Source organism: Elephantulus edwardii, unplaced genomic scaffold, assembly GCF_000299155.1.
Source record: "Elephantulus edwardii isolate Elephantulus edwardi_28Jun2011 unplaced genomic scaffold, EleEdw1.0 scaffold00354, whole genome shotgun sequence".
In the NCBI taxonomy this organism is placed as follows: Eukaryota; Metazoa; Chordata; class Mammalia; order Macroscelidea; family Macroscelididae; genus Elephantulus; species Elephantulus edwardii.
In genome coordinates, this window is record NW_006400104.1 from 1,467,310 (window position 1) to 1,483,347 (window position 16,038).

The window sequence follows — 16,038 nt, forward strand, 5'->3', positions numbered from 1 at the left end:
AGAAGAATTAATGCATCTGTTGGCAAAGAGTATGTAATATATCATGAATTTATTGTGATCCATATAGTCAACTGCTTTTGCAGAGTCATAAAACACACACGAACACTTTTCTGGTATTCTCTCTTTTCTGTCAAGATCCGTCTGACATCAGCAATGATATGCCGATATTCCATAGCTTCTTTTGAATCCAACTTGAATTTCAGGGAGTTTCCCATCAGTGTACTGTTCTATATACCTTTCAAACACAACTTTTCCTCATTTTTTCTAATGCAGTGTTCACTTTCTATCCATTCTTTTCCCAGTCCTCTCCAACAGCTCCCCATCTATCCTATTTTACAACAGCAGTGTTTTGCAGTATTTATCCTTCTGCGATTGAGATACTTCACTTAGTATAAGGTCCTCAAGGCTGCCTGATGTTGCGTATGTTTTATTATTTCATTGTTTTTCAATGCTGCTTAGTATTCCATTTTGTGGATGTACCATAGTTTTTCTGGGGAGGGAGTGAGAAGGGGAAGGTAAAATGTGCAAAAATGAAAAACTAAAAGAAATATCTTAAAAAGGCAAGTTGTTGTTGTTATGTGCCATCGAGTTGCTTGCGACTCATAGAGACCCTATGTACAAGAGCTCTAAATGCTCTTCTATCCTGTGCCAACCTAGCCATCTCAAATGCACTTATTCCCACCTCTCCAGTCACAGAATCGATCCATCTCATTGAAGGTCTTCCTCTCCTTCGCTGCCCCTCCACTCTGTCAAACATGATGTACCTCTCCAAGGACCAGTCCCTCCTTTCAACATGCCCAAAGTATGTCAGAAGAAGCTTCAGAATCCTTGACTCTAAAGAGCCTTCCGGCTTCATCTTCTTCAGGACAAACCTGTTTGTTCTCCTAGCAGTCCATGGTATATTCAACACTCTTCTCCAGCACCACAGCTCAAAGGCATCAATTCTCTTTCTAGCAACCCTATTCACTGTCCAACTCTCTGATGCGTAGCACATAATTGTGAAGACTATAGCCTGAACCAGGCTCACCTTAGTCTCCAGCCTGACATCGTTGCTCTTCAGTACTCTTGAGAGGTCGCTCACAGCCGACTTTCCCAATGCAATTTGTCTCTTGATTTCCTGGCTGCTGTTACCAAGAGTGTTGACTGTGGAGCCAAGTAAATTAAAACTGTTAACTATCTCAATCTCTTCACCATCCATACTGATGCTGTCAATTGGCCCAGTGGTGAGAATCTTTGTTTTCTTGATGTTGAGCTTCAGTCCATACAGGAAGGAGGCTGTAGTCCTTGATCTTCTGCAGCAAGCACTTCAGGTCCTCCTCAGATTCAGCAAGCAGAGTTGTGTCATCTGCATAACACAGGTTGTTGATTCTTCCACCAATCCTAATGCCACATTCCTCCTCGTACAGCCCAGCATCTCGGATGATCTGTTCTGCATACAGATTGAAAAGATATGGAGACAGAATACATCCCTGACAGACCCCCTTCTTGATTTTGAACCATGTAGTATCTCCTTGCTCTGTTCTGACCACTGCCTCTTAGTCCGAGTATAAGTTTGGCATTAGCACAATCAAATGTTCTGGGATTCCCATTCTTCTCAGAGTCAGTCACAGCTTGTTGTGATCCACACAGTCAAAAGCCTTTGCATAGTCAATGAAGCACAGATAGACATTCTTCTGGTATTCTTTGCTTTCTGCTTAGATCCATCTAAAGGGAAGTACAATATTTTAAAAACATGTACTAGGCATTTTTTTAATAATCTTCAGCAAAATTTTACTTGCATATAATATTAATATTATTCAATAACTTCCATACTCTTTTGGGTGAACTTTTCTAGAATGGGAGGAAATGGGTATCTCTTCCAATCAGTTGACTAGATGATTGTCTTCCATATTACTTGGCATAGGCTAATGAGCATGCCCAGGCTTTACACTGGCATCCCAGACATTAGTGAACTGAGATGGACTGATACTGGCCACTTTGAATCAGACCATCATTTGATCTATTATGCCAGAAGTGAAAAATTGAGGAAAAATGGTGTTATAGTTATTGTCAAAAAGACCATAAAATCTATCTGAAGTATAATGCTGTCAGTTATGGGATACTATCCATGTGCATTCAAATATACATAATTACAGCTAAAGCCAAAAATGAGGAAATTGTAGATTTCTTTCTATTTTTCAATCATTTATTGCCCAAATATGCGACCAAGATATATTAGAAAACCACAGGGCTGAACATTGGCGAATAGAGGGAACGGAGGAAGGAAACGGGAAGGATTCAGGTTAAAAGACAGGGTAATGATGGGGAAGGACCCACAGTGATTAAGTCTATAAAGCATAATGCTTGAGAATGATTATATGAAACACAATATGAATGAAGAATAATGTGAAACATAATGTATATGAACTTTGTTAGCAAACCAATAAAAAAAATAGTGGTAACTTGAATGTGAAAGTTGAAAAGAAAAAAAGAAAGACTGATAGTTGAAGATTATGGACTTGGTGACAAAAATGGGGCAGGAGGTGGGATAATTTGAATTGTGTACAATAAATGATTTAATAATTGCCAATCTCTAGTGACATAGTGGCAAGAAACTGTGTTGCAATTTTGAAGGCATGTGGTTCGAGGCCACCAGCTGCTCCGTGGGTGAAGGATGAGCAAGCTCCTCCAAAGCAATTAACTGTCTCTGAAAACTTGTAGCTACACAACAACAACATGAATTACTAGAGAAACAAATCTTTCTTGTATAACCAAACACTTTTTATAAGGAAAGACTTTAAGATTTTATCTAACATACCTTGGACATGTTATCAAGAGGGATAGACATAGGCATGGTGTTTGGTAAAGTGGAGTATCAGTGAAAAGAGGACTACCCTGCTAGAGATAGACTGACACAGTGACTGAAACTGTATGTTCAAGCATTGCGGGGATGTGAGGATGGCAGACATCTAGGCAGTGCTTTGTTCTGTCATATACCAGGTCATTATAAGGCAGAAACAACACTATGGCTTTCATGACAAAAACAATATGCTTTGGCTTCTGATTAACTCTTCTTTTGCTACATATTTCCCTTCCTTAGTTTCTAAAGAAAGGCTACATAACACGTATGTTTAAAATTTTTTCATATATGAAAACATCGGCACTTACTTTTCAACATATTTAAATAATAGTTTACCTGGAAATAGGATTGTTATTGTTGATTGCTGTTGACTGGAGAATAACTCATAGCAACCCTATGAACAAAAGGCCTGAAGCCTTTCTATAACTAGCAACATTTATCAAAGTTCATAGAGTTTCTAGAGGCAAGTTGTTCAGGAAATGGATATCACTCCAATTTCTGTCTGCATTTTTAAAGCATTCCAGCACTTTTCTTTCTAAACTTATGGTTTAGAAGATCAACATCATTCTAATTCAAAATCCTCAATCAATAGAGTTTGTATTTTGTTTTTCTCTACTTTTCCTCTGAAATCTGTTAATACTTCCTCTTCAAGCTGATATTCTCATATTTCATCACAATTGTTCCTTTTTGTGAGGTATCAATATTTGTTAACCTTTCTAAGAGACTCATGTCATTTTTTGTGTGGGAGGGTAGTGTAGCTCAACACTTAACCCACTGTGCCTCCATGAGTCCTTTGACATATAATTAAGCACTCTATAAGTGCTTAATGATAATTAGATTGTTTTAGAAAACACATCTGGTCAGTGACCATTGATTTGATTCTTCTAACTTGTTCTGTGAAGCTTGGTATATAACTCAATCTAGATTTCAGAGGGTCATACATGTCACGAAGCTCAAGTCCTATGACATGGCTAATGCATTATATCTTGTGCTATTTCTTGTCAAGTGGTTTTGCTAACATATGGTGAGCTTGGCCTGAAGCATTGACCTTTTCCTTGCCTGAAACTGCCTTTGGGCTTGTAGTAAGAACCACAATACTCTTCCTCAAAACCTCTTCTTTCCTTGTGCAATAAATGCTAATGGTGTCATTGTCTTACGGAATGTTTGTTTAGTGCAGCCCTGCATTTCTTTCTCCATTAGAAGGGCAAAGGGTTGAGGTCAGATCTAGGGCAATCTCAGAATGAAGATGGAGCCCTATTCCAGTCTATCTTTCTTTCAGCTCCCATAAGGAGTTTACATGCAAATGAATGCAGTCTGGACAGTTGGACAGCGAATTACATTTTATGCAAAGCTTCAGAGTGGTCCAGATGCTTACAGCTTAAATAGGCACATGCACATGTCCACACACCTGGAACTCAGGCACACAGAAACCCCCCTTTCCAAGCATGGCATAAACATGTACATATGCCTACCATTCCGTCATCCATTCACACACACAGATACAGAGAGAGACAGAGACAGAGACATACAGAGAGACCACAGAAAAGTGCTCAGCACATTTTGTCTTACACCCCAAAATTAGGGACACTCACTATTCAGGAGAGAGGAAAGGGAAGATTATGAGGCAAAAAGAGAAATGAAACCTAAAGCTCCCGCCCTGTCAGCATTAGTAGGGTATAAGAAATGGACTTTGGACAGACAGACAGTCTCCTGGACGTTTTCAACAGTCAAAATGTCCAAAAGGTTTTTCATTCTCTTGCTGATGATTGAGTTCGGGCCGCTTTATCTGAGTAAGTGTTCTGGAGCCTTCCATCTAGCTGTGTCTGAGGCTGATTCCTGCACACTGATCTGGGCCCCATGGAGGAGAAACCTCCACCAGATCGATTTCTCTGCCTCTTTACCCCTCCCACTCTCCTACCTCCCAGATTTTTTTCTTCTAAAAGTTTCTCTCCTGTCTTTCAATTCCCACCTCCATAATATTTTAAATAGCATTTAAAAGAAATATTTTAAAAAATTACAAGAATATTTTTTAAATAATAAATCTGCACAGAAAATCTAAAAAGGTAAAGTAAAATGAGAGAAAAAAAGTTTCTCTGAAGTCAGAGTGAGGGGTATTTTTTTTTTCAAAGTACTCCTTTCATCACTTTTATTGTCATCTTTGTTTTAAGGACGTTTTATTTTTTTGTTGTTCTGTTCTGATGGGGATATACCTTTTGTGCACACTGTTTCCAAGTTGTGGATGATGTAAATACGCATCCCTGGTTTTGACCAGCTAAGTTCTCTGGTTTCCGTGTAGTAGATGACAGTGCCTTGAAATGAGTTATGCTGCATTTTGGTCATTAACTATTGCCTTTAGGAAATTATCTAAAGAATTTTTTTTTCTGTTTTTTTGGGAGTTGGGATGGGATCAGTTTAAAAATCTAGGCTTAGACAATACTTAATCCTCCTTGTAGTTTTCAAAGCCCATGATTCTTTACTTATAAAGATTTCAAATGTCTTGCCTGGGAAAGCATCTACAATTCAGTGAAGGAACCCTGGGAGTGGATTGAGTTACATGTTGGGTTGTTCACCAAAAGGTCATCAGTTTTTAAATACACAAGATGTTTCCTTAGAGAAAGATGAAGCTGTTTGCTGTCATTAAGATTTCAGCTCTGAAACCTGTTGGAAGGTCACTGTGACTTGGATTCAACTTGACAGCAATGTGCTCACTTTGGTTTGGGTACTCCATGTTGAGCTGCTAACCGAAAACTTATCAGTTCAAGTCGGCCAGCCTCTCTGAGGGAGAAAATGGGAAGTCTCCACTTATAAATACTTATAATCTCAGAAACTTTATTAAGGGTCATTGTGAACTGGTATAGAAAGATGGAAGTAGTTTGGTTTCTGGGGTTTGGTTACACCATACATTCTCAGATTTCTACTTAGTTCAGGTTCTAGTGACCAACCCACAGCCCACAAACTGATCTGATAGCCCCTAGAGATTCCTCTTTAGAGAACTTGTCACCGGGTGGCCACTGCTTACATACCTACTCTCTCCTCAAGTGCTCTGTTGGCTCCAGGAGGGCAGGTGTATTTTCTCTTCTAGTGCCTTGTTCATGCTTGGTACACAGCAAATCATTGAAAGGAAGACATAATGCCACTTTGGTTTTTGCTTTGGCATGTAGTTTTGAAGGAGTATGTAATAATACTAGAGTTTCCATATTCTTGTGATGGTGAATAATGCTGCTATGAACATTGGTATATAAATCTCAGTTTGTGCCTCAGTTCTCATATTCTCAGGGTATATTCCAAGTAGTGGAATATCTGGACCATATGGAATTTCTATGTTCAGCTTTTTGAGGAAGCACCAAACTGCCTTCCAGAATGGTTGTACCATTTTATTTATAAGAGTTCCTTTCTCTCCACATTCTCTTCAACATCTATCACTTGCTGCCCTGTTAAACTTTGCCATTGTTTCTGGAGTGAAATGGTACCTCATTGTGGTTTTGATTTGCATCTCTCCTATTGCCAGTGATTTGGAGCATTTTTTCATGTGTCTGTTTACCATCCGAATATCTTCCTCTGTGAAAATTCTTTCTATGTCTTTTCCCAATTTTGTAATTGGGTTATTAGTCTTTTTCTTGTGGAGGCCCAGGAGTATTCTGTAAACTTTTGTTATTGAGATATTATGGTACATTCACACAATGGAATACTATGCAGCATGCAGAAGCAATAACTTTGTAAATTATTAACTAACTTGGGAGGGACTGGAGAGTATTATGCTTAGTGAACTAACTCAGTCCCTCAAGGATAAATATTGTATAAAACCATTACCGTAGAATGAGTATAAGGATCCAGGAGGGGTGGGAGAGGCTGGAAGCAGAGGAATGTGGATGTACAGGGGTACAATGTGGGTGTACAATTTGATGGGGGGGTGAGGGGAATTGAAAGAATTTGTTTGAATTTGCATTAGAATTTTGTAAATAAACTAGTAGAAAAAAACAAAAACCCAATACTAGAGTCTGGCTCTTTTCACTGGCTCTGTTGTTGTTTGTTTTTATGGGCCTTCATCTTATCCTAGGGAGAGGATACAGACAGTTTGCTATCCTGATAGTTGCCAGAAATGTCCACATTTTCTGCTATTGGCTGAGACACAGGTTGAATGGGCTTCTTCTACCCCGCTTGAAAGGGACAGTAGTGCCTGACCAACTAATCTTGTATGTGTGTATGTGTGTTTGTCCATGCACTTTCATAACTTTTCTAAAGTGATTGATTTAGAAGTTAGTGCCTGCTGAAAATCGTTAATAATCTAAGCTGATTTGGCTCTTATGAGACACCTAATCAAAGTTTCATTTTAGATAATGAAATTGTGACAAGACTTGAGGGGGACCCATATATTCACTATGGTAGAGTTGGTTCCAACTAACTGCAACCTAACTTTCAGTTTTTGAGGCTGAAAATCACAATGGGAGGAGACTTAACTATTTTTCTCCCACTAAACTGCTGCAGAAACACGGCCTTTGTGTTAGCAGAGGAGCTCACTTTGGACTGTGCTAGGACTTTGCGTGATGCAGCCTGAAGCCTGAGAGCAGAGCCTTAAGCGTACCCACTACCTGAATAAGTTTCCAAGAGAGGAACTGATCTGAGATCACTGACTGCATTATTGTAGTATACTTTAGCAGCTGAGAAGAAAAGTTCTTGTCTTATTTCTAAACTTGGCAGTGCCAAGTTTGATTTTACTTCATGTGGTATTTGGTACTCTATTTTATGTCAACATTATGTCCATTTTAGAGTATTATCCTCTTTACTTTATAATGAAAATGAGGTCACGATTAGTGTGATTTAATTCAAGAACACAAAGGCAGTTTCTCAATGAAGTTTACACCATAAACCTCATTGGTATTTTTCTTGGTACCAAGTTGCCTGCTTCCTGTTTTTAAACAAATTCATTTTTAATCATATGAGTAATACAGAAATACCCCTTTTTAAAGTAATAAAAACACAATCAAACTGAAGTCCCTTTTGACTACTATCTAGTTCCAGTTCCATTCCTTTGATTATAAGAGTCACTGGGAGGTGTTCAGCATATATCTTACCAGGTCTTTTCTATGTTGTTACTCTGATGAATCTAAAACCATAGAAAATGCAAACTTTTTAAGTTTTGTCTTTTAAGAAATGATTTAAAGTTATGCATTGTTTTGAAACTTGCCATTTTCATATGTTAATAACTTCGTGGTTTTCATGTGAATCCTTGGTGCTCAAGCTGATTATTTTCATTATATATGCATATACATATACATATACATATACATACACACATATACATATATACACATATACATATCCTTAAAATGAGGATGCCATGGATTAGCCTTCCCAAGGATAGACATGTTTATAGCAGTTGCCTATTCACCTAATGCTTGGGAATGTGTGGTTCCATTTACATATGAAAAAATTTCTAGGTAGTGGGGCCGGTTAATGTACTCACTGCAAATCGAAAGTTTGAATGTTTAGGTTCATGCACTGATGCCTCAGAAGAAAGGACTGGTGATCTATTTCTGAATTATCAGCCTTTGAAAACCCTATAATTTTCAATGAGATAGAGGAAAAGGGAGCGAGAGGAGAGGAAAAAAATTATCAACACATAAGTCAAGTGAAGGGATAGGTAATGTAAAAAAAGTCTTAAGGTTGACTCATTTTGTCTATGAAGACTAAAAACAAAACAAAATAAGAAGAAAAACCCCTATGTAGCACAGTTTTACTCAAACACTCATGGAGTTGCCATAAGTCAAGACTAAATCACATCCTAGCTAACTTTTGATAACTTCTAATATTGTCATGAGTTGAAATGATAATTGGAGGGAAAAAAATCACAGGTACATAAAGGCCACAATAAACTGCAAATATGTGGACTTGTGTTCTTCTGGAGTGATATTTGTATTTGTTGTTAGGTAATCTCTCATCAACTACCATTCCTAGCAACCTTGTGTGTGAAATATCTGACACGCGACCTAACATGTGCTATCCCCATGATCTCCTCCGGCTCAATCCCATTGTTAAAACCACTGTGTCATTATATCTGTTTTGGTTTTTTATAATATCTTTGCCTGGTTTTTGTACTTGGGTTATGCTTGTTGAGGGTCTTCCTCTCTTTTATGGACCCTCTGTTACTTATAGTCAAGGATGATGAAACTTCATTTCATATACTTGGGGCATGTGGTTAAGAAGGGCCAGTCTTGGAAAAAAGACATTATTCTGAGAAGGTGGAAAATTGGCTAGGGACAATAAAAAGTGAAATTGCTAGGGCTTACCTAAAAGACATGCATATTGAATCTTAATAGAAACTGCCCAATTTCCCATGATGTGGCAATCACACTTTCCTTTAATTCCGCTTGGCCCCAGTATGCTAAGTCATTTCCTAGATTCCTCCCAGCAGTTCCTGACAGTCCTCATTTACTCATATCTTATCTACCACTTGGTATTTTCTAAGTTCTCAGTTTTGTCTAGTACAATGGGTGAAATGCAATGGCTATTCATATTTCTTCATCTAGGAATTGCCAGTGTTTCTATTGCATCTCTGCTTACTGATCAGTTGGGTGCTATACTTGGCAAAACGCATTGTTGAATCTCCAGTTGAAATAATTTTTGCAGTATTTTAAAAGTTAACATAGCAAATATTAGGAGGAATAAGCACCTTTTTAAAGGATTTAGTAGTTCTAGAGTGGGGGGGGGGAGTGTTGGTGATCACAATGTGTGTTGAGGGCAATGCCAGTGAGGTTCTTTCTCTTCCTGGTTTTATGAAGGGAAAAATGGATGTCCCACAGCATTTAGGAAGGAAATAGGTTAGAAACTGCTCCAAAGGCCTTTTCATTGCAAGAACCAATAATTATAAAGAGTGTTACATTTCCTCTGTGGTCAGTTCTTATCTCTTTCTTGGAGGGGGATAGCTAGGTGTGCTTGACATTCAGGTCAGGAAGACAAGGCCTTGCTGCCCATCTCAGCAAAGTTAGTGTTTAGAAAGTGCCGTAAGAGGGTACCTGAGGGTACCAGCTGCTCAAGTGAGCCAGATGTGATCCTGATGCTTTTCCAGGTTCTTACTTCAGTAGCATTTACTAGGTGAATAAAAGATCAACTACTATAAAATTACTTAGAAAATTTGATTCATGAACATCAATATAGACATCAATAGCAGACATTTAGACACACACATAGAAAATGAAATATTAATTTTTAACAAGCTCTCCAGGTGTGTTTTGTGTTTTAGGAAAAATGTTGATGCTCAGGTAAACCAGTGAACATTTGTGCAATGGAAAGAGTTCATAGTTATAGCTGTAAGTTATCCTCTTACTAAAAAAATTAATTCCTAACAAGTGTGAACAAACTCATAGCTGATCCTCCAGTGTGTGTCGGAGTCTGTAAACTAGACAGGAGGATACTGCCATTCTTTCTTCCATGAAGCAGATGGTGGATTTGAATCTCTAGAGAGGTGCCACATTTTGGTTAACAGCACAATTCCCTTTAAATGACACCAGCAGAGTCCTTCAAGTTATTCTACAAGAGTTCACTTAATGATTCTCAAACACGGCTATAACATGACTTAGAAAAACAGATTCATGAACAGATTCATGGACTTCAATAGCAGCCATTTAGACTCAGACATAGACAATAAATTATGAGTTTTTAACAAGCTCTCCAGGTCATGCTGATGAGCAGACGCAGATGGGAAACACAATACATCATTTTAGGAATGGTAAAGCATTCCATTTACATAGTAAATATGATCAATTCAGACCTCCAGCTTTTTGTATGCTACAGCTACCATTGTAGATAATTCCTTTGGGCTCCTCCAACTCTAAAAATGTTTTTAACAACCACAAACTCTTTCTAACATATTATCACTCAGGATAATTGATCTACATTTTCACTTCTAAAAAGAAAGAGAGGAAAATGACATCTAGTTTAATAGTCTGTCTTCTTACTCTAGCACTCTCTGGGTTGGAAGACAGAGGGATGTGTTGGAAAATCTTGAAGATATTTGATTCAATAGGGCAAGATCGCTCCTCAAGTAGCCTGCTGCTTTGGAAGCTAATATTAATGGATTAGTGGAATTGAGCTACAAGGTCAGGTTTATGCACTGGAGAAATTTCAAATATGGTTTATTGAATGGTATTTAAGATCAGAGTGTTAAAATCACCAAATAGATTTTACTATGGAGAGTGAGGTTGAAACAAGTCAGTTGGCCCAACCAGAAGATGAAAGTAGCCTAAGCTTAGGTGTTCAGCAGCCTTAACGAGCAAAGTAGAATTTATACTAAAGAGACATATATATTAATGACTCTATCTTCTTGGACACACCAATACAATGACTATGCATGAAAGATTTCTGCACTGTTCAACTTGATTTTCTCATCTTTTCTTGCAGCACAAGGCACAACAGAGACACTTCTGACTGCCTACTTGGGTGAATCAGTGACACTACCCTGCCTGTACTCAGCCTGGTCTTCAAGCAGCAATAGCATGTGCTGGGGCAAAGGCCAGTGTCCCAAGTCCAAGTGCAATAATGAGCTTGTCCACACGGATGGAACAAAAGTGCTCTCAAGAACTTCAGCAAGGTATAGGCTTCTAGGGTATATCCAGAAGGGAAATGTTTCCTTGACCATCTCAAATACCAATGAAGGTGATAGCAGTGTGTATTGCTGCCGCATAGAGGTGCCTGGCTGGTTCAATGACGTGAAGAAGAACATACGCCTGCAGCTAACGAGAGGTGAGTGCATGAAGGAGCATAAGTCTATAGAATCAGGGAGTTCATTGCTGTTGTGCTGAAGAGACTATGGTTTCCCTTCCAATGATTGGGAGGAATGTTATCTCGGAAATGTGTGGCTGTAAAGAAGCAAAGAAGCCAAGAGAAGGATCTGGTGGGGAAAGTAAAATTCTTATAGGGGCTGAAAGGGTCACAGAAGTGAAAGAGCTGGGGCAGCTGGAGGTGAAGACCATCCCAGGGTCCATTTGAACAGGGACTTGCCGCTTATCTAGGTGATTATTAACGGGCACAAATGTAGCCCCAGTGTTTTTAGTATTCTCTATTTTTTAAATAAATTACATTGGCTTTGTATGCTGAAAAATAGTTCAAAAACAATTTTAAAATGTTCTGTTCTTGCAATGTAATGTATCCATGGGGAGCTTCAGCTCATAAACCTATGAATAGTTTGTTGCTTCTGGAAGAGGGACAAGGGCATGGAGTTTGAGCTTAGCATTTCTAGGTGTTCTCACCTTTTTTATGATCAGTTGTTTTTGATGATATTTAGAATGTGACTGGAATTCTTAAGGATTCGAGCTGCATAGAATTAGGTCTATGGTTGAATTATGCTAAAATTTTTTATTCTGTTGCCATCAGTCAAGATGATTACTGTTTCATGGCAACTCTATGCATAATAGACTGAAGCACTGTATAGTTCTGCACCATCCTCATCGGCAGTCACAAATCAGACCACTGTGATTGACAGACTTTTCATCAATTGATTTCAGGAAGTACCTGGCCAGTTCTTCTTAGTCTGTATGGAAACTGTGCTGAAATTTGTTCAGCTTCATAACAACAAGGTTTCACTTGTGGATCAGTGGTGCTGATATGTCAGGTCCACTTGCCAGGAATGCATGGAAGTTGACAATTATACTCCGGAAACACCAATGCTAACCAATGCTAAACTCATTCTGTGGAGTCTGAACCAACGCATAGCTGATGCTCCAATGTGCTTTCTGAAGCTGTGTATATTCATGGAAGGAGATTGCACATGTCTGTCCTATACAGCTATTGGTAGATTTAAACCACCAGAGAGACGTGATCCTTGGGCTAGCAGCACAACACCCTACGCTCTACAGGTCCAGACCTTTGTGAATATGCTAACAATAACTATCTCTACTTCTAATTTGGAATGGATTTTTACAAAGTGAGCTCTCTGTACTACCCGCATCAGTGCCACTTAGCATATTCTTGGGATTTTCCTAAATGGGAGAGGCATCTCTGGAGGTTGTTATGTGCCATCCAGTCAGTCGCGACTCAGAAATTCTATGAACAACAGCCCTGAAACCTGCTCTGTTCTGTACCAACTTTACTGTCTCTGACACATCTACCCTCATTACCTCAGTCACTGTATCAATCCATCTCATTGATCATCTCCCTCTCTTTCTCTGTCCCTCCATCCTTCCAAGAATGATGTCCCTCTCCAAGGACCATTCCTCCCTGCAACACGCCCAAAGTATGTTAGACTAAGCCTCAGAATCCTTGCCACAAGGAGCATCCTGGTTTCACCCTTTCTAGGACAAACCTATTTATTCTCCTGGCAGTCCATAGTATATTATACTCTTCTCCAGCACCATAGCTCAAATCAATTCTCTTTTTATCATCCATAATCATTGTCAAGCTCTTTGATGCATAGCAAACAATTTTGAAGACCAAGGCCTGGATCAAGTGCACCTTAGTCTTCATACTAGTGTCATTGCTCTTTAGTACTCTGGAGAGGTCCGTGACAGCCAACTTTCCCAATGCAATTAATCTCTTGATTTCCTGGCTGCTAGTACCAAGACTGCTGATTGTTGAGCCAAGCAAACTAAAGCTGTTAACAAACTCAATCTCTTCATCACTTATCATAGTGTTGAAATCAGCCCAATGGTGAGAATCTTTGTTTTCCCGATGTTGAATTGCAATCCATATTGAAGGCTGCAGTCTTTGACCTTCCACAGCAAGTACTTCAGGTCTTCCTCATTTTCAGCAAGTAGGGTTGTGTCATCTGCATAATTCAGGTTTTTGATGAATCTTCCTCCAATCTTGATGCCGCATTCCTTCTCATACAGCCTAGTCTCCCAGATGATCTGTTCTGCATATAGATTGAAAAGGTATGGAGACAGAATGCATCCCTGGTGTACTTACACCCTTCCCAATTTTGAACCTTGCTGTTTCTGACAAGTACCTCCTGGTCCAAGTATAGGTTTCACATAAACACATCCAACTATTCTGGGATTCCCATTCTTCTCAGAGTCAGCCACAGTTTGTTGTGATCCACACAGTCAAGCATCTTTGCATAGTCAATGAAATATGTGTAGACATTCCTCTGGTATTCTCCGCTTTCAGCCAAGATCCATTTAACACTAACTATAATATCCCTAGAACCATGGCCTCTTCTAAATCCAGCCTGCACATCTGACAGTTCTCTGTTGATGTATTGCTCTCTTGGGTTAGGATTAGGATATCTGAGAAATTTTCTAGGGCACTTGATTGAAACATAAGATTTGAAGAGAAATAATAATTCTTTTGTATACATTAACTATAAAACCAACTTTGTGTGCGATAGGTTATTTCTATTTTGTGTGGTATGATACTTTTATTTTACAAAAGAGAAAAATGGAATTCATTAAAGTTGAATAACTTATTAAAGACTTATTTTTTCCAGTCTAGTAGAATTACCAACATTTTATAAAATACTTGTTAACCTTAATGTCTGTGGGATCTTTTCTAAGCTCACTTGAAATATATACTGTCTTTCTGGTCATTAGAATAAGTGAACATTTTCTATAAATAAGAGGTCTATAAAAGAGCACTGAACATCCCGTGGATGGCCAAGAGAACAAACAGATATGTCTTAGAGAGGGTGAAGCTGGAGTGCTCTTTCAAGGAAAGAATGATGAGGCTTTGCCTCACATGCTTTGGGCATGTTGATAGGATGTGCTAGTCCTTGAAGAAGGACTTCATGCTGGGAAGGATGGAGGGTCAGTGAAGAAGTGGAAGACCTTCAACCAGGTAGATTGACACGGTGACTGCTACAATGAGTTCTTGTGTGTCAGGAAGTGTGAGAACGGTGCAGGATCGAACAGTGTTCAGATCTTTTGTTCATAGGGTTGCTATGAATTGTACTCGACTTGATGGCATATAACAAGAACAACTATAGAATAAATGGCAGCTAATGAACTCAAAGTCAAATATTTAAAAGGTAAGGGGTGTTAGTGTGAAGTAATCTTTAGTATCTGAGAGAGATTATATTCTCATTCTATTGCTTATTTTGGGGTCACTTTTGATGCCATAACTCACTCATGCAATATTTTTCGATCTGTCTGTCACTTTGTCATCCTGTGGGATTTCAGTTGGAGCCATCTGCGCATGCCCATGTTGTACCATGAGGCCAGCCTGTTGCTGTGATGCTGGAAATGATAACACTAGTGGCATACAGGCTTCAAAAGCATTTCCAAATTAAGACAGATAAGGAAGAAAAGACTGGCAATTTGCATCAAAAATTAGCCAATGAAAACTCTTAAATCACAATAGAACATTGTCTAATTACCAATTACCACAGAAATAGCACAGGATCAGGCATTATTGTTCACTCAGAGTAAAACCTGAGGACAACCATTATTATATAAGATGAAAACCCTTCGGAGAAGTATTTTTCACTAAAATGAATAATAAAAAAATTGGTTAAGACTGCTATTATGTCGACTCTAGTTCATAACAACCTTATGTACAACAGAATGAAATGCCGCCTGACCATGTGCCATCATCACAGTCGTGACACTCCTTAAGTTCATGTTCACAGTGCCTGTGTCAATCCTTCTTGTTGAAAGCCCTCCTCCTTTTTGGTGACCCTCTACTTTTCCATGTACAGTATTTTTCTCCAGAGACTGTTAACATGCCCAAAGTATGTGAGACCAAGTCTTACCATCTTTGATTCTAAGGTACACTATAGTTTTGTTTATTCTTTTGGAAGCCCATAGTATATTAATTCAGTGTTCTTTGTCAACACTATAATTCAAGCATCAATTCTTCACATTTTCTTCTGTCAAAGGTGGAAAACTTGTGAGATATAGAAAAACAAGATACAAACTCGTTGAACTCCAGTTCTCACAGTTTTCATTGTACATAGGATTATCATAAATTGGAAAATAGTATGACAAACATTGTGGCATTGAAGCCAAAAACACAATAAAACTACAAACCAGAACTGTTGTCATTAAGTCGATTCTGACCCATTGCAACAGAATGTAACTACCTCATTTCTGAAACTGAAATCTTAATAGAAAGAGATTGCCACAGCATTCTATCATAAAGTGGCTAGGTTTGAATTACCAACCTTCTGATTGCATCCAAGCACTTAATCAGGCTAAGGCAAGAGAACCAAATAGATACCAGGTTTTTCTTCTAGAAAATCAAAGCCTAGTGGAGAAAACAGACATTAAATA

General features: G+C 38.6%; 1 protein-coding gene across 1 annotated transcript in view; it reads left to right on the top strand.

The window, feature by feature from the left end:
- Positions 1–4,571: 4,571 nt before the first annotated feature.
- Positions 4,572–16,038, top strand: part of TIMD4 (T-cell immunoglobulin and mucin domain containing 4) — an 83,406-nt gene continuing 71,939 nt past the window's right edge. The window contains exons 1-2 of the mRNA XM_006901985.1: positions 4,572–4,629; positions 11,237–11,578. Coding sequence (XP_006902047.1) covers positions 4,572–4,629; positions 11,237–11,578 — 400 coding nt within the window. The remainder of the gene's footprint in view (positions 4,630–11,236; positions 11,579–16,038) is intronic.